The sequence below is a fragment of the Symsagittifera roscoffensis genome, chromosome 4, assembly GCF_963678635.1.
Source record: "Symsagittifera roscoffensis chromosome 4, txSymRosc1.1, whole genome shotgun sequence".
Classification (NCBI taxonomy): Eukaryota; Metazoa; Xenacoelomorpha; order Acoela; family Convolutidae; genus Symsagittifera; species Symsagittifera roscoffensis.
In genome coordinates, this window is record NC_087065.1 from 38,855,164 (window position 1) to 38,879,966 (window position 24,803).

General features: G+C 37.0%; 2 protein-coding genes across 4 annotated transcripts in view; one reads left to right on the forward strand and one right to left on the reverse strand.

Annotated features, from left to right (window-relative positions):
• Nucleotides 1-11,086, reverse strand: part of LOC134844678 (uncharacterized) — a 190,187-nt gene extending 179,101 nt beyond the window's left edge. The window contains exon 1 of one of the 3 annotated variants that reach the window (XM_063861486.1): nt 10,986-11,086. The gene's annotated coding sequence lies outside the window, so the exon portion shown is untranslated. The remainder of the gene's footprint in view (nt 1-10,985) is intronic. The other 2 variants (XM_063861483.1, XM_063861487.1) reach the window with 2 other exon arrangements.
• LOC134844677 (enhancer of polycomb homolog 2-like) lies at nt 6,945-23,159 on the forward strand. The gene is made up of 10 exons (XM_063861481.1): nt 6,945-7,257; nt 7,460-7,637; nt 16,566-16,726; nt 17,559-17,654; nt 17,725-17,894; nt 17,970-18,050; nt 18,124-18,271; nt 18,346-18,516; nt 20,991-21,337; nt 21,768-23,159. Exons 1-10 carry the CDS (start codon nt 7,096-7,098, stop codon nt 22,741-22,743), a joined length of 2,490 nt encoding a protein of 829 aa, XP_063717551.1. The 5' UTR covers nt 6,945-7,095; the 3' UTR covers nt 22,744-23,159.
• The last annotated feature ends 1,644 nt before the right edge of the window (nt 23,160-24,803 follow it).

Here is a 24,803-nt window from a genome sequence, read left to right on the forward strand (position 1 = left end):
TCAAGTATTGGGACCCTTAAAGTACTATCCCAGGACTCAAGTGTTGGGACCTTTAAATTACTATCCCAGGCCTCAAGTGTTGGGGTCTCTGAAATACTATCGCAGGACTCAAGTGTTGGGACCCCTAATTTACTATCTCAGGACTCAAATGTTGGGACCCTTAAATTACTATCTCAGGACTCAAGTGTTCGCACCCCTAAAAAACTATCCCAGGTTTCAAGTGTTGGGACTCTTAAACTACTATCCCAAGACTACCACAAGAACTCGTGCACAATTCCCCCACTACCGGAACTCAAGTGTTGGGATACTTTATTTAGTATCCTAAAATTGCTCCAGGAACTCGTGTGAAATGCCCATAGCCCCTAATTTCACCAGAGAAATTTTCGAGTTCTTAAAATTGTCCTGGTTTTCCCCTGTCAACTGCTAGGTCAAATTCAGCTGACTTTTTATTTGTCCCTGGTTATTGTTGAGTCTGTACCAATTCTGGTCAAATATGATCTGCAAAATTTCAAAACCTGTTGTAAAAACAATGAACAATTAAATAATCAGAAAAAAATTTATTTAATTCTTTAATTCAAAGTCGACAAAGGTCGTCTTCCAAAAAAATGTCTGGTACCTAATCGTCATGCGTTGTTTCTCCCCTTTTAACGTTTTTACGGGTTGTTGACCTTCTGGGTTTCCAAAAATTGCCTATTTCCGATCCCCCCACCCGTCCGACTAGGTCACCGTCTTAATTTCGAGTTTACTATCGGGTACCCTCGCGTTCCAACTCTTGTTTTGAAATTTTATCCTGATCACTCCAAACTGGAGGTAATCTATTGTAATTAAATCGACGATACCGATTGTGTAGTTACGTTACTGTTATGAGACCCCCTTTTTACAAATTCCAACCAACAACCTCTATCTTAACCAGCCGCTCTTCTAACCTTCCCCCTATCTAGCCCCCCACTTCAGACGAAAAATACCTTAAGCGCGATGGGTGCAATACCTTTCAAGAAAAAATCCGCAGAGCCTGTTTCCAAGCTCTACTTAAGAAAAAAACGTTCTCTAAACTGTGGTGTGCCGCTTGAACACTTTTATACTTATTTTCGATAGTATCAAAATAGATTTTAATGATATTCCTTTGACCAAAAAGCCCACTCTGGTGATCCCTTCTTGCTGTTGTACTGTTCTGGTTACACTACTGGTAGTCTCTTCCCAGTTACGTGTTTTTCTGTTTCCCAGATCCCAATCCTACGAAACGCTTTGCCGTCTGTCCTGTCACTGTTTCCAGTGAAGTCTCCCAGTGGTCCTACAAGGTTGCAAGGCTATCTGAAAACCCTTTCATCGCCCCGAATTCGGGCACTTCCTATGTACTTGCTGTTTGATCGAAACGATCGGTCTTATTATAAAATAGTATGAGTATACTATTTATTAATATGACGGTCTGATCCACCTAATCTGGAAGTCAAAGTCACAGTCCTTTTTTAAGTTATTTTATGGTTTTTCCTATTTTTAATCTTTTTCAGGTTTTTGTTTCGCTATTTGTCTTTTACCCTTTTTTTGTTCTTCAGTGGCCTCCCATTCTTGGTGAGCTGGGCTTCGTATCAGAAATGGCACCGAGAAATTTTGACAAGTTTAATTAAAAAGCTATCGCGGTAAAACCAGAAGGTGGACACGTTCCAGTTTAACCGTACCAGCGGTACTCTAGAATGGGCATGTAGCCCGGAGCTGCGTCAAGTGGGTTCGATTCCGTAGTCTTTTTGTCGTAAAATCCCAGGAGGGCCATCAAAACACTATGTAACAGTCGCCTACTTATGTCACATATGGGGTTAAGAAAAACAGGCGTTATAACTATTGGCTCAAGGGTCAGGGACACTATCTCTTGTACTTTTATACCTCATTCAGTCGGAGCCAATCTGGTTCGCGTAAGACATGAGACTACAAATCGTGTTACCGCTTAAAGGCCACAACCAAAATACCCCTCACTCTAGAAATAGGAACGCCCCCATGGCTAGGTCTGGCACATCAGTAATGTAAAATTTTTTAGTTTTTTTTTGAATGTTGATGTGGTAGTATTAAAATTTCGTAATTTACTGGGCAACCAATCCATTTTTCGGACGTCAGATGACAAAAAAAATTTTTTTTTAGAGAAGCATTAGAGCAGTGGTTATCAAATATTATTTGCTTTTTTTGTTGATTTATTCTATAATTCGCCATCGGTAGCCTCAATGCATTTGATAACGCTTGCCTTTCGTTAGTAAGATACTGCTATAGATATGTAACACACTTTTACTCAATTTTTTTTCTCAATTTCGTCAGGGTATTTATTTTTCCATAGTTCGGCAGAAGGTTTAAATTTTGATCGAAAAAATGTGCGTTTCAAAGCCCAGTTCAACTGCTTTTCTTCGGACATCATTGAAGTTGCATTAGTTTGCTCCAAAAACATTGCTGCATAATCTAAATGACTTAAAACTACACTATGAAAACTTCATCGATTTTCTTCAGTAAATTTTTTTTCTATATGACTTCTGTAAAGTGGAACTCACTGCCTTCACATTTTCGTGATATTAAAATAAGTCAACTTGTTTTCAAAACTAGACAGAAAATTTTTTTTTTGGAGATTCAACTAAAATTAAATGTCGAAATAAGCAATGCTCATTTATGGCGTGATTTACTTACGGTTTAATTGATAACCCTTTAACTCAATTATCAACACAAGTTTAGCGCTGCCAGATTAATCTCTTGCGTTCTACAAAATTTACTTTTATAAGTTACATTATTTTCAATATTAAGCATGATGCTTTGTCTTTAAGGCAACATTGTTGTGATAAACTTATTAAATAGTTTTATATACGATGGTTAGAAAAGCTAAAGAAGAAGAAGGAGCAACACACTGGTTCAAATGTTCGATGGGCGACAGCTGTGGTGCGTGGGTTGAGGTTTGGATACCGAAGGTAGTGCCAAAGGACTTCCTTAAACTACCACTGTACTGCGGTTTTTGTGCCGCCGAGAAACTAGACAGTCAGGAGAAAGCAATCGAACAGTTACAGAACCAACTCCAAGCGTCTATCACCGCTGTCGAAGCGCCTAAAAGCAACGCACCTTCATACAGCACAATATTACAAGGGGTTCGCAAGGAAGAGACGGAGTCGAAACGGAAAGCGAAAAACGTCATTGTCTGGGGAGTCAAACAGGCTGACGAACCGAAGGACAAAGAATTCATGCTGCAGCTGAGTGCAGACTTAGGAACAGATATTGACATTACTAGTACAAAACGAATTGGTAAAGAGAACGAAAATGGAGAACAGTTGATACTTGTCTCTTTGACATCAGAGCTGCAAGCTCAAAACATCCTGAAACTGGCAAAAAAACTCAAGGAGTTTGAACATTACACAAATATTTACATCAATAAAGACTTGACAAAAAGCCAACAGCTTGAAAACAAAAAACTCAGAGAAGAATTGAAAGCTGTGCGACGGGAAGATCCCGATGGCGTTCATTTTATCAAGCACAACCGAGTTACAAAGAAAAATTGTCTATCGGCACTGCTTTGGAACGTGGAGGGTCTGAAACTTGAATTACAACCGAATGATTTTGTCACATCCCACGACTTTTTACTCTTAACAGAGACTATGGACGTAAAGGACACAGAAATAACTGGTTTTACCTGTTATTCTTCGCCAGCAGTTAGTCATGATGTGGGAAGACCGTCACGCGGTATCGCTATTGCGATCAGTAAAAACATTCAATCAAATTGCTGCATCATTTTTAGATCCCAATACGTTCTTATTGTGAAAGTCAAAAACTGAAAAATGAACTTTTTGGTATCGTATTTTCAACCTTGTACAAAACTAGAGGATATCATTTTTGACATATCCGAAGGACTATCCAGAATCGACAAGGAAGAGCTTACGATCATTGCAAGAGATTTTAACTGTCGCCTGGATTGGGGCGAAAGAGGCACTGACTTATTGGATATCTTATGGGAATTAGGGTTTGCTTGTCTCAATAGCTCCCAGGCACCAACATACTACTGCCATAATTGCCGCAGTGCCATTGATGTAGTGTTTACAAACAACCTACAACTAAATTCAGACAATGTGACTATCACAGAAAATTCTGCTACAAAGCACTGCACCGTTGGATTCAAAGTTCACACCGACGTTGAAAGAGCTGACAGTAAGACTGCTCATATCAGAAAAATCGATCTGGAAAAGCTAGAATACAAACTTAAAATCCTCAGCACGCCGTGTGTCGAGTCGTTGGATCGATGGTACGGAAGCTTCATCTCGGCATTTAGAGAGTCAGTTCCAGCTGCCAAGAAACGGATCTCGAAGGTCTGGTTCGACAGAAGCTGTTATTTGCTCCACGCAAAATTGAAAAAACAATGGGATCTCTGCAGAAGACGAGAAAATACTGAAAAATCTTCGTGTGTTTGCATGTTACAAAAAAGAATTCAAAAAATTATGCCAATCTAAGAAACAGTCTCATGAGAAAACGAAAGAGGAACTTACCCTCAGCGTAGCAGAGTCTGACAAATCTCAGTTTTGGACCATACTTAAGACCATAAAACCACCGATCGCGCATTGCGCTGTCAGTTCTGACACCTGGTATCGTACAACTTTTATCCTGAGAATGCTGAAATTACTGGTTTTCATGATTATCAAACTTCATTGAGCGAGCGAATACCCGAAATGAGCAGTGAAATAAAGTTAGCAGAAATAACACATGTAGTAGCCAACTCATCCAATTAAAAAGCTGCGGGCCCCGACGGTATCACTAACGAAGTCTTGAAATCTTCTTTTGGGTTAGTATTTTCATTCCTTGTTACATTATTCAATATTTGTTTTTACTAATGCTACATGTCCTGTTGTATGGCGAGATGCTTACTTAAAACCACTCTACAAAGGAAAAGGCGAAAAAACGGATCCAAATTCATATAGAGGTATATCTTTGCTTTCTTGTGTTTACAAATGTTATTCTGCTATTCTATACAATCGGTTAAGTATCTGGGTTGAACTTCAAAAGTTACTTCCTGATAAGCAGTATGGGTTTCGAAAGGATAGGAGCACCATACTTGCCGCGAAAAAGCTAATTGAGTCAATTACAACAGGAATCCGTTCTAAGAAAAGGTATTACGTCAGCTATGTTGACTTCGAGAAGGCTTTTGACAAGCTTGACAGACAACTTCTCTTCACCAAGCTTCAGAGAAATGGCCTCCCTGTACACTTCACTAAAGTTCTGTACAATCTTTATGTTCAAAATAATATCCAAGTATGCTCGGATGGGTATTTGTCCACCGAAAAATCTCAGACTATTGGCGTTCCACAAGGCGATAAGTTGTCACCGCTGTTGTTTGCATTATTTTTAGCAGATTTATCTGCAGAACTTGAAAGCACAGGCTGCTTCACGATTTTTTACGACGATGACTTAGCGATTGGGTCGACCGAACTTGACAGTGTTAAAAACGCAATGTTTGCACTCGAAAAATATTGCCAGAGAAACAGTCTCAAAGTGAATGTTGGCAAAACTAAGGTGGTGAAACACAGAAATGGCGGAAGGCTGGCCAGGACCGACCAATTAATTTTCAACAACACAGAAATCGAATTCAAGGATTCGTTTGAATACTTAGGCATAGTGCTATCCACTAAATTGACAGGTTCCAAGCACCTGGAACATCTCAAGAAAAAAGCCTATGCTGCCTCTTGCTCTATACAATCCAAAGTCCAACTCAGAAAAATTTGTTTTAAGTCCTCGGTTAGACTCTATGAGAGCGTCATATTTTCATCTGCTTCTTACGCTCTCTATGTTTTCAGCGATGTGTTATCACAGAAGGAAAAAGACGAACACTTTACCAAAGTGGCTGGGTTTTATTTCAAGAAATGGATCGGAATAAGTATTTATAGCAGAACACACAAAATTTTGCATTTTTTGTTCAATAATGACTTTTTTGGGCTTACAAAACTGTAGTCCTGCGCACAGGAGAGAAAGAGGTATTTTTTACAGCAACGGTTTTCATCATGTTTTATGTCATAAAGAGCGCTGTTACGAATCTGCGGACGATGAGACATGTAGTTGCAAGTACTGCGGTTGTGTGATTATCTCAGATATGCACCTTGACACTTGTGTCGGTTTCTCACAACACAGAACAATCCAGCAAAAAGTCAAGGAAATTTACAGGTTGACACTTGTTCCATGAGCGGTACCGATATTGGAAGTGGAACTGAATAAAAACTCTTTTTTTTTTCACTTTTTGTCTCATTGAGATGTTGAATTCACATATTATTATTTAAGGCAACATTTTGAGGCAATTTTTGTCCAATAAAAATGCGTCTCATTTAAGTGAAGAGTTTTTTGATTTAATTTAATTAAAACCGGAGGTATTTAGTTTTATCAGCTATCCGGGAATGCGGCTCCGAGGGTAAGCACCCTTTAACAATCCTTTTTTCATTTTGTTATGAAACTTTCCTTCAGTATTTGAGCTTTCCATGTGTGGGAGACTTTTCGTATTATTACGCTTTCTGTTGGCCAAACTGGTTTCCTTATATGGAATTTTTGTGGAGTTCTGTGATTTGAAGTTTGAGGCTGATTTTTATGGGTTATCTGCCGCGGTTTCACGCCAATTATTGAATTATGAATCCAGAGGGGAGGTAGAAATCAACTTGAGATTAATTTTAATGCAGCATGAGAAATGAAGTTTGCACTATTCGAAATTTTATCTAATTTTACTTAATTTCAGTTCATGTCACCATCTACAATGTCACAAAGAGTTTTCAATTTCAATCATCTGTTATTATAATTTTTTGCAATTGCTACTAATTGTTTCTTTTTTTTATCGAGAGAAATTAAAACGCTTGTGAAACGGATTTTCACAAAATTTTGGCCTGAGCATGAAATTTGATGACGTCATCGATTTTCAACCGACTTTGCCCTCAATTCAAAGCCGATTGTTCATAGTTCTTTGTGTTCATGTATTTTCTGATAACCAAATTGAATAACGACAAATTTTTCAAAAGGGACTGTATAAATTGAAACACCGTTCAAAGAAAAACTTGTTTCCTCTTTTTTTTAGATCGAGCTAGATGACGACACAAATTAGAATATTCTTCGTCAATGGCCGTTATGAGTAAACTCTCCATAAGAGCTCGCAACGTAGATTCAAACAAAAACCTTCCGATTATACGAGCTGAAGACTTACAAGACCTCGAAGAGTGCTCACTTTTACCCAAAAATGTTACTTTATTCTCCACCGGGATGGAGAAAGAGGAGGAAGAGGTAAAACTTGTTTTCTCTTTAAGTCGTTGATTGAGTCAAGATGGCCGACTTTCAGATCAAACCCTTACAACATGCTCAGTGGCATTTAAGCAGAGGCTATTTGGTCATGAGTCCCAAGTGCAATCGAATCGAAATAGATATCTACTTTGGATAAGCTGAAAAGAAATGCCAAATTGATTATTGTATGAATGGTCTGTTTTAGGAAACACATTTACAAGAAGCCCTATCGGCATTGCAGTTCGGCCTCCGATCGGAAAAAGAAGCAACGAAATGTCGAGCTTCATTCATACCTATTCCTGAGAGTAATATTGATGTTGAAAACTATCATGAGTTGTATTCATCAGAATTCGACTGCTCGAAGCAATATATTCATTTTAGAGGTAAGGGATAACCAGAAAAGTTATAACATGGACTTTTTACCAGACTCGTTAACCAAAATTAATTGACAGATGTAATGGCGGCATTTAGCGGGGTTAAAGACAATTTTTTCGAGGTGTCTCAGCGAAGTTTTGTTTGTTCTAACCGCTTCCTTTTCGAATCTCCCACTAATTTAAATTTATCTTAATTGAATTATTGCATTGTAGTCTGGTATAAGACCTAGCCCCAGTAAATGCGAAACTCAGTGAAATTTTTTGCTGACGGTTTCTAGGCTTTCGTAAAAAGAATTTTAAAAAGAACACTGCTATACAATTAAGGCTTGGCATTAATCCTACAAGGAGCTAAGGAGTATACTACCGTTACATCCCACAAGAGCTGCTTACCAACAGCCCATGGAACGAACGTCAAACCGTCTGGTCGCTTCTGATCGGTCCTGTAGAGGTGTCGTGGTTCTAAAACAGACGGAATGTGAGTAGAAGATAAACTCTGCTTTATAAGAGCATTCAGGTTTGAATGCCTAGAGAATCTCCCTGCACTTTTGAGGCAAGAAAGACCATGCCAACCAATTGGAGCCACATCTATCTTCGAACGCGTTAAATCTTTTTACGTCCGTTGGTTCGAGTCGTAAAATCAAGTCTGCAATTTCGCTGTCAAAAATTGGCTCCGTCCAATTTTTTTGGATTTCATTTTCCGGAGCCATTTCAATTTTTCCAAGTTCAAACCACCGTTTAAGCGCATCATCATAGGTTCCATCCACATGCTCAAAACCAAAAATTTCGCTCACGGCATCTTTCGCTCCTACTGCTGAGGCTAAGAAAGCGGGTCAAGCGAGTAGACGAGCGGAAGAAACGCCCAAGCCACCTTTGGCTGCCGGGAGAACTGCTTGTAAAAACTGGTTATCATCCATTTTCACTTTAGTGACCTTGCATAACGAATTTCTTAGTAATTTTTCGTAGCGTTACAAAAAATCATTTTGCAAAAAACAAGGGCTTGTATGCAAAAATTATAGGAGTTTTGGCATGCTAAAGCAATTTTTCAGGAGGTTATTTGCTTGTAAAAACTGGTTATCATCCATTTTCACTTTAGTGACCTTGCATAACGAATTTCTTAGTAATTTTTCGTAGCGTTACAAAAAATCATTTTGCAAAAAACAAGGGCTTGTATGCAAAAATTATAGGAGTTTTGGCATGCTAAAGCAATTTTTCAGGAGGTTATTTGCTTGTAAAAACTGGTTATCATCCATTTTCACTTTAGTGACCTTGCATAACGAATTTCTTAGTAATTTTTCGTAGCGTTACAAAAAATCATTTTGCAAAAAACAAGGGCTTGTATGCAAAAATTATAGGAGTTTTGGCATGCTAAAGCAATTTTTCAGGAGGTAAAAACCATAATGGGCGTCTAGTTTGTCAATGACATCCGAGATTTTTTCAAGCTCCTTAATTTTTTCGTCGAGCAATCTTTTTCGGCAAAGTTCGCCAATTGAAGATCCTAAAATGAGGAGTTCTTCTTTTGTTTTTATTTTGGGCATATTTTTCGAAATTGTGTTAAAATTGAATTATACTGTACTCGTAGTCGGTCCCAAAAAACAAAGTTCGCACTTCTCAGTGTTCAAGCTCAGGCCGTAAATTTGGTCCAATTTCAGAATGTTTTTAAGGTCCCGGAGTACTACCTTATAGTCGTCGGCTAAATTTCCATCATCTAAATACCAGATGTTAATTTTCGACTACAACTGTTTGACTAGTGTATGAATTGTTTCCGCAAAAAGGGGTGGGGCTTCAGGATCACCTTGCTGAGTTCCGTCTTCTGACATTATGACAGAGCTTCCGTAAAAAGGTAGCTAGGTTTACTATACGCGCAATGGGTGTAGAAATACCATTCGGGGCGATTTGAATGAACATGATTCAGCATTGTTTCTCTATTAAGAGAGTTAAAGGCATTCTTAAAATCTAGTTTTAAAAGAACAGTGCATTTTGGATTGTCGTCGCGTTCAATTAGGTTTCGAAACGAGTGTGCAGCTATTTCTGCTCCTTGTTTGGTACCGCATCCTACCTGTACTTTTCCGAAAAAATTTTGTCGCTCGGAGATGGCCTTGCTTCCAGCGCATTTAGACTCGATACGTCTCAGCGTGTTGCCTATGGCAATCGGTCTCAACCCTCCGTCTATCTTTATGAGGGCGATAAGCTTTGCGCCAAAAAAAGAAAGGTCTTACGGGTTCGGGTATTTTGCCATATCCAATGAGGTTTATCAGCTTAGTAAGTGGTTTCAGAAAATTAAGTCCTGCACTGCCATTCGACTTACTAACAAGATCTTTAAAATTTTGAGGAATTATTTTATCAGGACCTGCTGCTGATCCGCTCGGAAAGGACATTATCGCTTTGTATAGGTGGAAATTGGTTACAAAAAAAACTATCCAAATTTTCTGGATTTGGAGCTGCAAATTTGGCTCGCTGAGGGTGCTTAAACAACAATTTTTGATAGTTATCAGTTGAAAAAGGAGCAATTTTGTCATGCGAAGCAGCAAGCCTTATTCCTCCCTTTACATTTCCTTCATCGAGCTTACTACTTATTAGCTTTATTCTCTGCTCGAGGTCACTCAGAGGCGGGCTTGAAACTTGGGGATGTGGTTTTGGAAGTGACACGTCATTTGCTCGAATTTTTTTTATTTATCAAAGAGCTCATGCTTGTGGTCTGTTTGCGTCCACTTCTTTTCGGTTGCTCCAAAAAAACAAGAACGACATTAAAAAAAATTAGCTATTTTGTAATATCTTCTACATTGTAGACAATGTCATTTATTTTGTCCGACAGACTTTCCGCCAAGGGAACACGAGTCTTTTGGTACTCTCTTGAGTACTCGGATATCTGAGATGGCTGTATTAACATAATTGTCTAGTATTAGCATAATTGTCTAGCACTAAATCATTACCTATTGTTGCTTTATTAACCGATTTTACATCAACGCATAAAGGACACTGAAACCATTGTGTTTTCTTAGAGTCGCTAAGAGAAATATTTACACAACTGATATGATACCAACTAAAACAACAATCACATCTAATCCAATTTATCAGTCCTGAAGGTTTTAAGCAATCTTTGCTTGTACACTCTTTGTTGTTTTTCCTCATCTTGACGCAGCATAAAGGTAAAAAGAAGGATTTTGACTGGACTTTAGGGGACTGAACTAACCCTTAATAAGCGGTTAGTGGGAATTTCATAAATCAGCAAATAAAAAAAACTAAATAGAAGACGATTAAAGTTTCCCACCTCCCCACAGAAAGTCACTTGACAGACCTGTCTCTAAAATACCTCAGAGCGTGCTCCACAAACAGGCACAAACATCAAACATAACAAATCTATTTAATAAGTTTATCACAACAATGAGGCTAAATGAAACACATGAACAAGAAGCTTAATGAATGGTTTACAATGCAATTAAAGGCTAGACGTTGAAGTTTTTATAATAGGGAAGTTTTGTCGTACATTGACATAAGAACAATCAACAAATGAGTTTTCGATTTTTTGGACCTGAGGGGAGGGAGGCTGTTAACTTGATTCGATTTTTTTTCGTCTTCTAGTAATTGGGTCCAATGCCCAATGATTGTATTGGCAATTCATTTTAAGAACCATTGATGGCAGTTGATAATTGCAGAGCCCTGGATATGTCTCATTTGTTTTCCTCGGTAGCAAAGTTTTTCAAAATTTACGATTGTCTTTTCCAAAAATGTTCGAAAACATGATTATCTTTTTGAGCGTTTCCGCAATGGGCAACGCGTCGTCATGAAAGTTCTCAAATTTTTGACGCCTCATGACAACAATTTTATCGGCTCAGCTGTAGCTCAATGCTCAAATTTTGTCGGCTGAGATGACATTCTATATATGTTTCATTAATTACTTAACTTCTGTTTCTTGGGCGTGTTTTTCAAATCGAACAGCCTTCCAGGGAAAATTTGTTTGTTTTTCGAATAAGAGAAAATTGGTTTAATAAGGCTTTCCTTTCATTTTCTGACTGCTAGCTTGCAGCAGGGTGGGGGTTTAAATTTTTTTAAATCCAAGTATACAAAAAAGAACATATTTCAAACGTATAAAACACCATATGTTTTTTTTTCAAAAAGTCCCGGTTGGGACACCCTTAAATTACTATCCCAGGACTCAAGTGTTGGGACCCTTAAATTACTATCCCTGGACTCAAGTGTTGAGACCATTTAATTACTATCCCAGGACTCAAGTATTGGGACCCTCAATTTACTATCCCAGGACTCAAGTGTTGGGACCCTTAAATTACTATCCCAGGACTCAAGTGTTGGGACCCTCAAATTACTAACCCAGGACTCAAGTGTTGGGACCTTTGAATTACTATCGCAGGACTCAAGTGTTGGGACCCTTAATTTACTATCCCAGGACTCAAGTGCTGGGACCCTTAAATTACTATCCCAGGACTCCAGTGTTGGGACCCCTAAATTACTATCCCAGGTTTCAAGTGTTGGGACCCTTAAATTACTATCCCAAGAACTCGTGCACAATTCCCCCACTACCGGAAATCAAGTGTTGGGATACTTAATCCACTATCCCACCGGAATTCACGTAACGTTTCCCTACTACCGGAACTCAAGTGTTGGGATACTTTATTTAGTATCCTAAAATTGCTCCAGGAACTCGTGTGAAATGCCCCCAACCCCTAATTTCACCAGAGAAGTTTTCGAGTTCTTAAAAATGTCCTGTTTTTCCCCTGTCAACTGCTTTTTCCACATCCAGTTGGTTTTGCAAGGATCCATAGATCATCTCAAGAATCGAAAACTTGCTCTTGGCAGCCTGTCGCTGCGACAGCGCAAACAAAGGATGTAACCGAAACCCAGTTGAAGACCAGGAAGTAGGTGACACATGGTAATAAATTTCTCCAAAAAAGTACAGGCTGTTTCGTGATATATTTCTAAACTTGTTTGAAACATATTTAAGATAATGAACGTAGTGAGTATTGAACGCAGTGTGTAAAAAACTTGGTGTGTATAGATTTTTCTTATTTTTTTCGTGTTTTTTCAGGAAAGTGTTAAAATTAGTTCTAGCTCAATTTTGGTTTTTCGCGATAAGGCTCTCGATTTCTTTCTAAGTTCACATCCTTTCCTTTGCTAAAAGGAAGGCGTACTCTACTATCGAACAGCAAAAGTGAAAGGTCTCCGAAAACGTGAGTAATTTCTAGTTTCAAAAAGCCGAAAATTTGCAATTTATAGCAGAATAAAAAAATTATCATTTCTCCAGTTTGTTCTGCCTTTCCAGTACCCTTTGGAAGTGTACTTTTCATTTTTTCTAGCAGACTTCGAACTTCAACCATTAATCAACGGACTTCTCTTTAGCATTAGCAGTTACTAAGGTATTCGGAAACGCGAGAAAGTTGCGCGAAGACATTTCACAAAAAATGTAAAGTTCAAGAGATATGTGATCGATTTTCATTTCGATAATTAAAATCAATTACTCCATTTTTTATCCTTCGAAATGAAAATTGACTCATTGATCCGGTTTTTTTTAAATTTGGTTAATTTTATCTACCTTTATAGCACCAATTAAAAAGAATTCGTGAAATTCGAAGAGCTTTAAAAGTCATACATTTTTTCCTGCGATCATTGCTCTTTTCCAACCGTCAGTTGGCTCTTTTTTTTCAGTCGGATAGCCGGTTACTGTACAAACAGCACAGAATGTTCCGATCATAGTCTAAAAATGCATAAAGGTTTTTCAATTTAGTGTTGTTTTTTTTCGAAAAAAACTTGCGGTATCGCAAGCGGTGCCAGGCTCAGTTTCGCCTCTGTCTAAAACACTGCTGTAAAACCGTTTTGTTTTTATAATTAAGTCTTTTTTCCTAGGTGTTTAAAGGCATTTCACAAACCATCACAAAAAAAACTGGAGTTTGATCTGCCAACGGCTCAGAAGCAAATAAAAATTGAAACAAGGCTAGCCGGTTACTGTGCAAACAGCACAGAATGTTCCGACAATAGTCTTAAAAATGCATGAAGGTTTTTCAATTTAGTGTTGTTTTTTTTTTCGAAAAAAACTTGCGTTGCCAGGCTCAGTTTCGCCTCTGTCTAAAGCACTACTGTAAAACCGTTTTTTTTTCATAACTAAGTCTTTTTTCCTAGGTGTTTAAAGGCATTTCACAAACCATCACAAAAAAACTGGAGTTTGATGTGCCAACGGCTCAGAAGCAAATAATAATTGAAACCATTCTAGCCGGTTACTGTACAAACAGCACCGAATGTTCCGACCATAGTCTAAAAAGTGCATAAAGGTTTTTCAAATTAGTGTTGTTTTCGATAAAACTATAGATTAGGTATATTCGACAGTCATAGTAAAAAAGGCAAATTGAAAAACATTGTTTCAGAAAATGACTTTAAAAGTTTCTTTTTTTTCTAACAGTTTTGAAGTTTTTCATTTCTGTAAGTCGATTAGATGCTCACAAATTGAACGTTACTCGATTAAAACTAAGTTTTCACGGCTTAAATTAAGCTTAATTAAGCTATTGGAATTACTAATAAACCTTACTAATTAGCTCGAAATTAGACCAAAAACTTCAAACCGGTTTTTCTCGACTCTTTAAACTTTTTGAATTTTTTTAAATGTCGATCGACTCACGACTCTAAGGATTTTAATATGATATAACACTAAATTTTATCCGATGATTACTTGTGGTAGCTAATTTTGCGTAAAAAACACAGAAAAAACAAAAACTCACCCAAATACAAAATTCCTCCCCATTTTTCAACCATTCGGTGAAAAACGATTTTAAATGTATCTAAATAGTTTTATACATATTTAACCAATTCTAACTCGTAACAGCTCAAATAATTTTTTTGAAAATATGGAGTAAATAGCAATTCATCACGATCGTTTTCTATATTGTTCCGGCCATTGAAAATGGGGAGGAACTTTACTTTCGGGTGTTAGTTTTTCTTTTTGTTTTCCACGCAAAACCAGCTACCACAAATAATAATTGGAGTGGGTTTGAGTGATATATCATATTAAAGCCCTTTCAGTCGAACGACATTAAACAATTTTGAAAATGTTTTCCCAGTGTTGAGAAAAACCGGTTTAAAATTTTGATTTTTCGTCGTACTTCCTGCGAATAAAACAAGCGAACAGGCTTACAACAGCTTAATCAGGAAAATTTCAAAATTTAAGCACTAAAATTTTAACTTAAAGCAAGTAAAATCCATTTTGGGAGTTGTAGCTCCATTCTGAGAACCAGAAACTGCAAATAAAATTGAAAAAAAAAGTTTTTTTTTAGTTTTATTTTTCTAGTCAATTTTCTAAAAAATGTGTGTGCCTTTTTGCCTGTATTGCTATGAATGTCAAATATGCCATAAGTATAGTTTTACATCAGACTTTTTCTCACCCCAAGCAGAAAAACTAATTTGAAAAAAAAAGCTTTATCTTGTAGTTTTTTAAAGACTATTGTCGGAACATTCTGTGCTAAGCAAGCATTATCGAACTGGAATATAGAGTTTTCCCCGTTAGCCAGGTTGCTTCCTCCTTGGCCTGGAGGTAAAACAGTTGTCTTTGTACCCTTAGGTCTGGGGTTCGAGTCGTGGCCGGGTCTTACTTTTTTTCAGCATCAAGGAAATTGAAAAAAAAGTTCCGAGAAAAATGAATTGTTGGTTTTTCGTTTTTTCTCTCAGGTTTTGTCGGTTAAATTGCCACAACGGCTTATGCTTGTGCTGTAAACAATTTTTCTTGTAGTTGGAAGTGCAAATGTTGTTCATTCTAATTTCCAAGGGGACTTGAAAGATTTTAAAATTTTTTAAAATAAAATGTTTTTTTTTTCGGTTTTGTTGGTGTCTGCTCAAAGATGATCGGCTTAGTTGCAATATTACTGACCTTTTTTTTAGCTGTAAGCAACTTTGTAGTTGCATGTGCAAGTGATGTTCATTCTAGATTCAAGGGGGACTGGAACGATTTTTTTAAATTTTTTTTTAAAGTGGTTTCAGCTCAAAGATTGTTGGCTTAGTTGCCACATCACTGATTTTTCTTGTGCTGTAAACAACTTTCATTGTAGTTGCAAGTGCAATTGTTGTCCATTGCTGTTTAAGTTGGGACTTTAAACATTCTTTTATAAAATCATATTTTTTTCGGCTCAACTTGTGTCTGCTCAATGATTGTCCGCTAGGTTTCTTTTCGTAAATTCTGTTTCGTCGTTGCTAATTTAAAATTCAGTGTCCGGCATGTTTGCCTGGAATGAACATCTATCGAGACATATGAAAATTTATGACCTAGTTTTCTGCAAAAAATTTCATTTTTGGCTTTTTTTGTTTTCATTTTATGTTAGTGTAGTATCGCAAGTGGTGCGAAGCTCCGCTTCACCTCTGTGTTTTAATTGTCAGTCAGTTTGGGTGGCTAAAAACGTGAATAATTTCTACTTTCAAAAATGGACTGAGTATCTCAGAATTACCAGTGGAATAGTAGAAATGCCCTATAATCCGGTTAACTTTAAATAGGATAGCTGAACAAAAAAAATGGCATTCATAACATGTTTTTGAAGTTTAAAGAGCTTTAAAGCCATACTTTTTTCTTTTTAATTCAAAAGCTAAGGTTTGTCCTAAAACATTATTTTCATTGTTTTGATTGATAAATTTCCAACTCTCTGTTGACTAAGTTTTGAATAGTTTCAGTGCAATCGTAGACATTTGAACGAAAAAGTTGTCTCCTGTCCGCCTTGTTAATATAAATTTTAACGATTCTGTTGCTTTTAACTCTAGCTTCCGCGTCCGAAAAACGATTGGCATCCTGAAGACATAGGACTTATGTAGTTCCGACTGCAGAAAGTCAAAAAGATCATTTAGTGGCGTTCAAGCACTTAGTGAAAAAAGAACACTAATTCCGAAAACAATGCCAACTTTATTTGTATTGATTGTATTTTTTTTGCCGAAAGTTCATTCATTGTTAAATTTTAGAAAAACTTTCCGATGAGGGATTCCATGAGTATGATGCCGACTCCGAAGATGAATCCTGGCTGTATTCAACTTTTCTGGCACCCAATGATAGAAAACCCGCCTTGACTAAAAGCGAGTTCGAAGGAATGATGGAAAAATTAGAGAAAAGCAGTGGGCAGCAGGTAAAGGGCAACATGAATAGCGACTAACATTAGATCGATTATAAAACAGAACTGAAAGAAAATTTAAATTCTCTTTCCTAAAACTAAATTTGATAGGCTACTTAAAATATTGATGTCTGAAAAAAATTTGACTTATTTAGGTCGAGCTATTCGTTTTTTTTTTAATGAGAAGCTCATATCAAGCTCATTTTCAGGTACCACAAAAAATCATCGTAATGGGTCGAGTGATGTATGATATTAAAGTTCGAGTGTCGAGAAAAACCGGTTTGGTCTAATAAGGTGAGCGGTACAGGCTTACAATAGCCTTACGCTTATATTAAGCCGTGAAATTCAGGGTTGGCAGAAAAAAAACAACTGGTGTTTAAAACATGTGTTTTTTTTTTTGTGTTTTTTTTTCAAGTTTCAGGCCTTAATTGGGAATTTTGCGAAAGAATTGTTGGACTTGGCACTGAAATTGATTGCCCTTATTCCAGATTACTCAAAGATAATTGAATTTTTTTTGTGCATTTTTTTTTCTCACGAGAATATAGAAAAAAAAAACACGTTTTGAAAAAAAACAGTGTTTTAAACGTTTTTTTTGTTTTAAACGTTTTAAACGTTTTTTTTCTAAAAAAAACACTTTTTTGCCAACCCTGGTGAAATTTCAACTTTACTCGAGTAAAGTTAATTTTCGGAGTTTTTAGCGCTATTTAAGGAATCAAAAATTCAGTTTTGCAATTAAATTAATTTAAAAAATCTACGATTTTTTTCGTTTTTCTAGTGGGACAGGAAAATAGGAGGAATTTACATTAAAAAGTTGGTTTGAAATATTTCGAAAATGTTTGTTTTGCAGGTCACAACCGCAGTCGATGCGAAAGCCCTTCTGAAAGGAGAAGACGATATCATCATGCAAGTTTATGATTACTGGCTCGCCAAGCGTTTGCGTTGGGTATGCTAGTAATGATAAAATTCTGCCCGGTTTTAAAGCGATCCCAATAAAAACAATGATGTTTTTTAAGAGGCAAGCGCTTCTCCCAGTTGTCAAAGTTGACCGGAGGGAGCTCATAGGAGATCCTTATGTCGCATTCCGTCGACGCATGGACCGAGTTCAAACGAGAAAGAACCGCAAAAATGACGAAATATCCTACGAAAAGATGTTGCGACTAAGGAAGGATTTCCATCGTGCGCTGTAGGTCTAATTCCTTTCTGTCCCATGAAAAAGAAACAATATCATAGACACTTTAATAACATCTTCGTGTTTTAGAGAGATTATTGAATTAATGAAGGATCGCGAAAACTCGAAGCATTCTTTGTTGCATACAGAAATAGACATTATCAATCTCAGGTTGGTTCGATGACAAACGCACTATATACCTTTTTCTCAGGAAAACTTTTAATTGTTGTTTGGTTCAATGTAGGCAAAAATCAGACGAGTTTAATAGCGTGTTGTATCGCGAAGTTCTGCAGCTGGTGAAGAATGAAATGGAGAGCAGAGCCCAAGTGAAGACGAAGCAGCAGCTCAAACCAATCAATGGACTCAAACATCATGTATCAGACTCAACTTCTGTAAGTTTGAATAAATATGGGGATGATAATTTGAAAAAAATCCAAAACAGTGGAAATGACTTCGATTTATTTAGCTGCCTGAGAGAAAGAGAAAAAAGACGCGGCGTGATAGCGAAGTAAATAAACCGAGAGAAAAGGTCAAAACAGAGTTGGCAGCGCCAAGTAAAGCTGAAGAATCCGAAACAGTTAAATTGATTTCGAGACAGTTTCCATTCAAACGTGACCCTGTATTGTGCTACCAAGCCGTGAGTATATATTGATTTTCTAATTCAGGCTTTTCGGTTTTATGCGGGGTATTTGTTAATTTTATGCGGTATGCAAAGCCGGTAGATATCTATGAAAATGCGGGGAAAAACTCAAAATATGCGCGTTAACTGTCCCAAATAAGCAACATTTAAACCCCCATAACTTTACGGAAAGAAATCACAGGTGAAATATTTTTAAACTTGAGACCAGGACAATAAAAATTTTCGGATGATAGAAAAAAATTCCGTCAAAAATTGCTAATTATAAAATCGAAATTTGTCTTGAGAAAAAAAAAACATTCCGAGTTGAAATATTCCGTCATTTTCTACGAAAGCATTTGGAACAATTAGCGTGACTCACTCTGTATACGCATCATTACGGAGAAATATGCGGGTAATGATGCGCTTTTGTAAATACAGATTATTATGCGTTAAGCTTGTTATGTGTTTGACAGAGGCTGTGAAGCCTATTGATCACAAGATACCTGTGTCATTATGCGTTAAGATGCGGTTTTATGCGCCGCATAAAACCGAAAAGCCTAACTGATTTTGGCCCCGAGGTTCTTATCTTCAAGTTTTTTAAATTCATTCAATAATTTTGGTTGCGTGTCCTCGTTTACACAAAAGAGTTTGCGAGCGTAGTGTATTAGTACGAACCTTCTTTTTTTCTAACCCAACTTAAAGTGTTCACTTAATTGAGAGCACTTTTGCTATCATCACAATCTGTATGTTTGAAAATTGCGTAGCATTTGTTCTCTGCTTTATTTGTGGCTAGTGTTTGATTTTTTAAGCATCCGTGGCTGAGAGATTAGTGCATGAGACTCAAAATCGCTAGGTCGCAGATCGAGTCCAAGACGTAGCCGAAATTTTACTAATTCAAGGCTTAATTCTACCTTTTCTTATTGCGCTTTATAGAGCTGCTGTTTGTGTTCTCGCTAGTATTCATGCTCTAATCTTTTTGAGGATTGATTTTTGTGAAATCTATTTGGTCGCTTGTCTGTTTCAAAAATGACTGTTTCAATAATGGTCTTCAGTTTTCAGAATTCCCAGCGGAATAAAGGCTTCTCTCATTGATCAATGTTTTCGCAAATTTGATTGATTTTATTTGTAAGTGTCAATTATAAAGAAGTCTTAAAATTCAGAGGTTTGAGGTCAAATATTTTATTCTTTGAAATTGCTTCAAAAAGCATTATCAGTTTTTAAGTTCGTAGTTCAGGCTCTTAAAGAAGTCGGGATGATTGCTTTTGTTCAAGAAAAGTCAATTTTTTTCAGGCTCAATTTTTTTTGACCGTTTGACTTTTTATTTCTTAAGTTCAGTTCATTTACTCTGTCGAAAAGAAGGCCACAAAAAACGAGATTAAATTCTAGTTTCGAAAGTGGAATTTATTTTTCAGATATCACAGCGAAATAAAAACTTAACTTATTCATCCAGTTTTCTGAAATTGGGTTAATTTTATTTTAAAAAATGGCCAATCAAAAATTGTTCCAGAAATTCAAAGAGCTTTAAGGGCATCTATTTTCTTTGAAATTCGAAAATTGAGATTTTGAAAAACAAGTCAGTGTTTTTTCTGGTTGGCGTTCATTATTTCTTTTCCAACTGTTTGTTGGCTATGTTTCAGTTTATTGATATTTTTTACTCTTGCGATGATAAATTCAGGTTCAGTTCTTAATTAATTCTAATTTTTTTGTGTAGCCGGCACTCTTGAAGAATACGCCTGGGACGGCAAAGGTCCTGGGTTAAAATCTGACAGGACCTGTTTTTTTTCTTCAAACGGGAAATAGTCCGTTTAAAAAGAAATTGTCGGCTTATTTTTATCTGCTGATGTTTGTCGGCTTAGAAGCGATATTGTAGATTTTTTAAAAGTTTTTTAAACATTTTAGTGCTCTTGATCTACCTCTGATGTTTGTAATTTCACTAACCTCGACTTTTTATTTTTTCTTTTTTTTTGTTTGAGAACTTGTTTCTGCCCAAATGATTTCGGCCTATTTTTTATCGGCTTAGTGACCAAATTTTTCGGCTTTGTTACCTTATGGTAAATTTTTCACCGATGCTTATTTCATATTCCATTGTTTTGGCATTTTTTTAATATGAAAACTAGCCTCATTTTTTGATGGATCTAGTTTTTTTTCGACATTTTCGATTTTTTTCTGACCTAGCGGCCTTTTCTTGTTTTAATTCGCCTGTGTTCCAACACTCTTGGTTATAATTTAATATCTGGCATTTTGAAAGTTCCTTCAGGGCGCTTTTTGCTTAAATTTGCGAAGTACGGAAAAAATTCCAATTTTGTGTTCATTAGGTTTCAAATTGATGGTCAATTTTTTTTTCAAGTTAACATTTCTGCTTTTTTGAGCTCCGCTCAAAAGTAACTGAAAACATCATTGACGTAACATTTTGTCTATCGGATAGATGTTCTGTTGACGTGTTCCCATGTTCGCTATGTTTTTTGATTAAATGAGCAGGTTGTTTATTGCAGCCGTCGGGAGTGTTGGATGCTACTTCATTGCCAAACATAGAACACCAATACTCTTTGACAAATATCTCTACCGAAGAAACAAATACAACACAAACAGAGAGCATACATCAGTTCATTGACACCAACAGAAACATTGGTTATTGCCGGAGACGGATAGGAAGGGGAGGTCGGATTATTTTTGACCGAATCAGACCCTCTGTCGCCACAGACACAAGAAAATCAGATCCTTCGAAGATCAATGAGCTGATGTCCTTTCCTGGTGATACTCGCTGCTTGCCAAACGAATTATGGTCTCACTTCTTGGATCACTCCTACTCACAATTTGCAGAAGAGTATCCCATAGATATGTGCGTAACATGTTGATATTCTATGATAATAAATCTTGGGCAGTTAATAGTTTCCTTCAGTAGCGAATTTAGGGGGGGGGGGGGGGGGGGCTGATACCCCCTTCCCTCAGGGATTCGACCCCCTGCCAACCCAAAGGGTCCCTCTTTTTTATTTTTGAGATATCCATTTTTGGCTGACTGACCTTAAGTTTCTAAAAGCGCCTTTTTTGGTCGAAATTTTCCAAAAAGTACCTAAAAAAACCTTTTGTCGGCCTAAAAAAAAGTCGACTAAACTCTCAAAAATTTTTTGAAAATCCTCCCACCCTCGAGAAATTCCTAGATCCGCTCCTGGTTTCCTTTATCATCTTGGAATCATAATTGATCTCACTATATATAAGAACACGATTATATGGTCCCTTACTGAAATAATGTGTTCGTTATTTTTGTTTAGACCTGTTTATTTGCCCACTGCTAAACGGCATCAGAGTTTGCCACCAAGCTGTGATGAGAAAGATGGTGGTAGTTATTCAACTACAGAAGTCTCGTCATCCTTATATGCATCGTCAACTTGCCTGGCAACATACACCTGGTGTAATCCAACCCTCGACACACATACTAGCCAGCGAGTTGGCAAAGTTTCCAGCTCAGCTGAAAAGAATGTTGGTGCTATAAAGAAGGAAGCGCCAGAGAGCGTAGTTTTGCTACAACGTAATATAAAGAAAGAGAAGGGCTCAAATCCTAACATATCATATCAGAACACACTAGCGAATGGACAAAGCTCGATAGGAACTTCTTCAAATGGAGACGGCTCAATGAAAAGTCTCTCTAGATTTGGCGGGCTATGCAAGGTGGAAGCTGGGTCTATTGTAGTTCAAAGTCCGGAAATGCCGAAATCTCTCAGGGAAACCCACGCTCCTCTTTCGCAGAGACGGACAATTACAGATTCAGTAGTGCTCGGAAGGAGTCAATTGTCAACTGTGGTAGGAGTTCCTTTCTCATGTCCAAATGAAGTAAATGCGGCGTCGGTTTCACCAGGCGTTGCGTCCTACAACAGACGCGGATCGAACACGGCTGCACTTCTTCTTAATGGAGAAAAGGCATTTGGACAGTCTATACCAGGGCTGATGAATCAAAGTAGTATTGGATCTAGTTTAGGCTGTACAGTCAACAATAACAATAGGTCTGAGGTCACTCGAATTCCCAATGGGGGAATAGATCACGAGATGGGAGGAAACTATCTACTGGGATCTCAAACGAAGCAAAACTGTGTAATTGATACTGTCGATACCTATGGACAGTCATTGACAAAAGACGCGCCCAGAAAAATAGGGTCTACGATTCAGCAAAGCACTGTTTCGGCGGCAGTTGCATCAGCACAACAACATAGTGCTCTCGTTTCGTCACTTACCGGGAGCATAATTAGTTGAAAATAGTCGAACTGTACATCTTAGAATTAAATGCTATACCTTGGCGATGCTGTTTGTTAAATCTATTGTTAAATGTTGATCCCTCCTGTTACCATAATAGAAAAAATGACCACTCAATGCAGCGTGCGATTGTAATGATGGAATGATTCGAATACATTTTTGATTGAAAACATAGCCTGCACATGAATGTCGAAATGTAAATGTCATCATTCAGCTCAGCTCATTATTCTCATTCCTAACCAATTTGATTAATGATTCGATTCGAATACTGCTAATTGTGCAATAAGATACATTTCGTTTGGTTTGTAAACACTACACTTAAGAAGTACTTTATGTAGGTCGTCGTTGTTGTTGTAATATCTCATAAGCTACGATTGATCAGAGTTGCTATTTTTCTAACTGCAATTCAATCTCCATCCCGGAAAATTTTCTCTTGTGACATGAATATCTAAAAAGAATTGAATGCTGATGAAATGAACAGTGATCATGGGGTAGTAGAGAAAAGCAAGTAGTACTGGGTAAATAGTATTGCTGTGTTAGTAGTACTGGCTTCTTCGAGCACATTATTTATAGTAATTATTGCAAAAATCATAAAAGAACAGTTAGGTAAAAGCAGGTAATCATACCTCACTTTATAGACCGCACCCTACGACTAGTTTTTCAGCAAGGCTAATAATTCCGATAAAAGACACCTGGAGAATATGTCGCAGCTGGAGTCCCGTATGCGGTCTGCGCTCATTCAACTTAACCTCATGCCGGTGCAACAGCGTACAATTAATTGTCCATTGGTCAAACGGAAAATAGGGAACTTGAAAATAGAGTGTAGGACTAGTGAATATTAAGAGCCACTCATTTCAAGGAATAGCCAAATACGTACAGTACTCAGAAATAGATAATTGACGTACGTACAGAATTAGATAACCCCACTACAATTTAACCCCTTTTAATACCAATTGTTAGAATCAATGTGAAACTTACTTTTAAGGAATTCGTACTTAAGGGTTTAGAGTTGAACAGAAATGACCTTGCCAATAGTTTAGACTTTGATATGAATTTGAAAACTAATCCGATCGGCATGATTGAAATTATTAAACAAAAATGACTAGATTTCTCCAATATTGAACTTGATCTTGAAAATAATCTTGCTAATAATAGATTAATTGGCTGAGTTTAAATGAATTATGGAATGAAAACTCGTTGTGACCAAAATTTTGAGCAATATAATCTAAGTTTTTTCTTCTGCCAATCACTTTTTTTTCATATGCCAATTTTTGTTTTTAAAGGCAATTCATATGCCAATATTTTTTAATGCCAATCATTTGAAACAATTTTTTTTCAAATGCCCATCATAATTATTTTTTCAAATGCCAATCATATTAAAGTACAACTTAACTAATTGTTCGAACCATCTTAAGTTAGTCAATTTTTTTAACTCGGTATACAGCGCAATGTCTAAAGGATTTGCCAGCCCCTAGTCCCAACCTAGCGTCCCACCAAAGGAGCGATTGTTCCGGATTGATTTGCTAGAGAGCATTTTTCAAATGCGAGTCAAGTCTGCGTTTTTTTACATCTCCGGGAGGCTGCAATGTGACATCTTTTATCAAAAAAATTGACAGGCAACATTTTAGTTTGGAAATTTACAATGAACAAATGCTAAGCTTAAGTTCGCCATAGCAAGAAAGAAATGCAAATCTAATTTTTCTGTGTAAACCTACATAAGCCTGTACTTTTTCTAACCTAAAGTTACATTTTGAAGTGCTACAGAATTAGCTTTCTACTTTTTTGTAAGTCTTAAAACATTGATAAAACATGATTGACAATTTTACAACTGTTTGTTGGCTATTGATTACAGAACATAACCGTTAAAACGTAACTATTTTGTTCTTATCACGGGCACCAGGAGGTTTCACTAGATAAAACTTCAACCAAACTTACGATTGTGAAAAGATTGATTCTCGAGATATTCAAAATCTAACATGCATGGGAATAAGTTTCCTGTTGATTGTTCAAAAAAAGGATTTTATCGCTAAAAAAAGGTGGGCTGGGAAGTTATTTTTGAA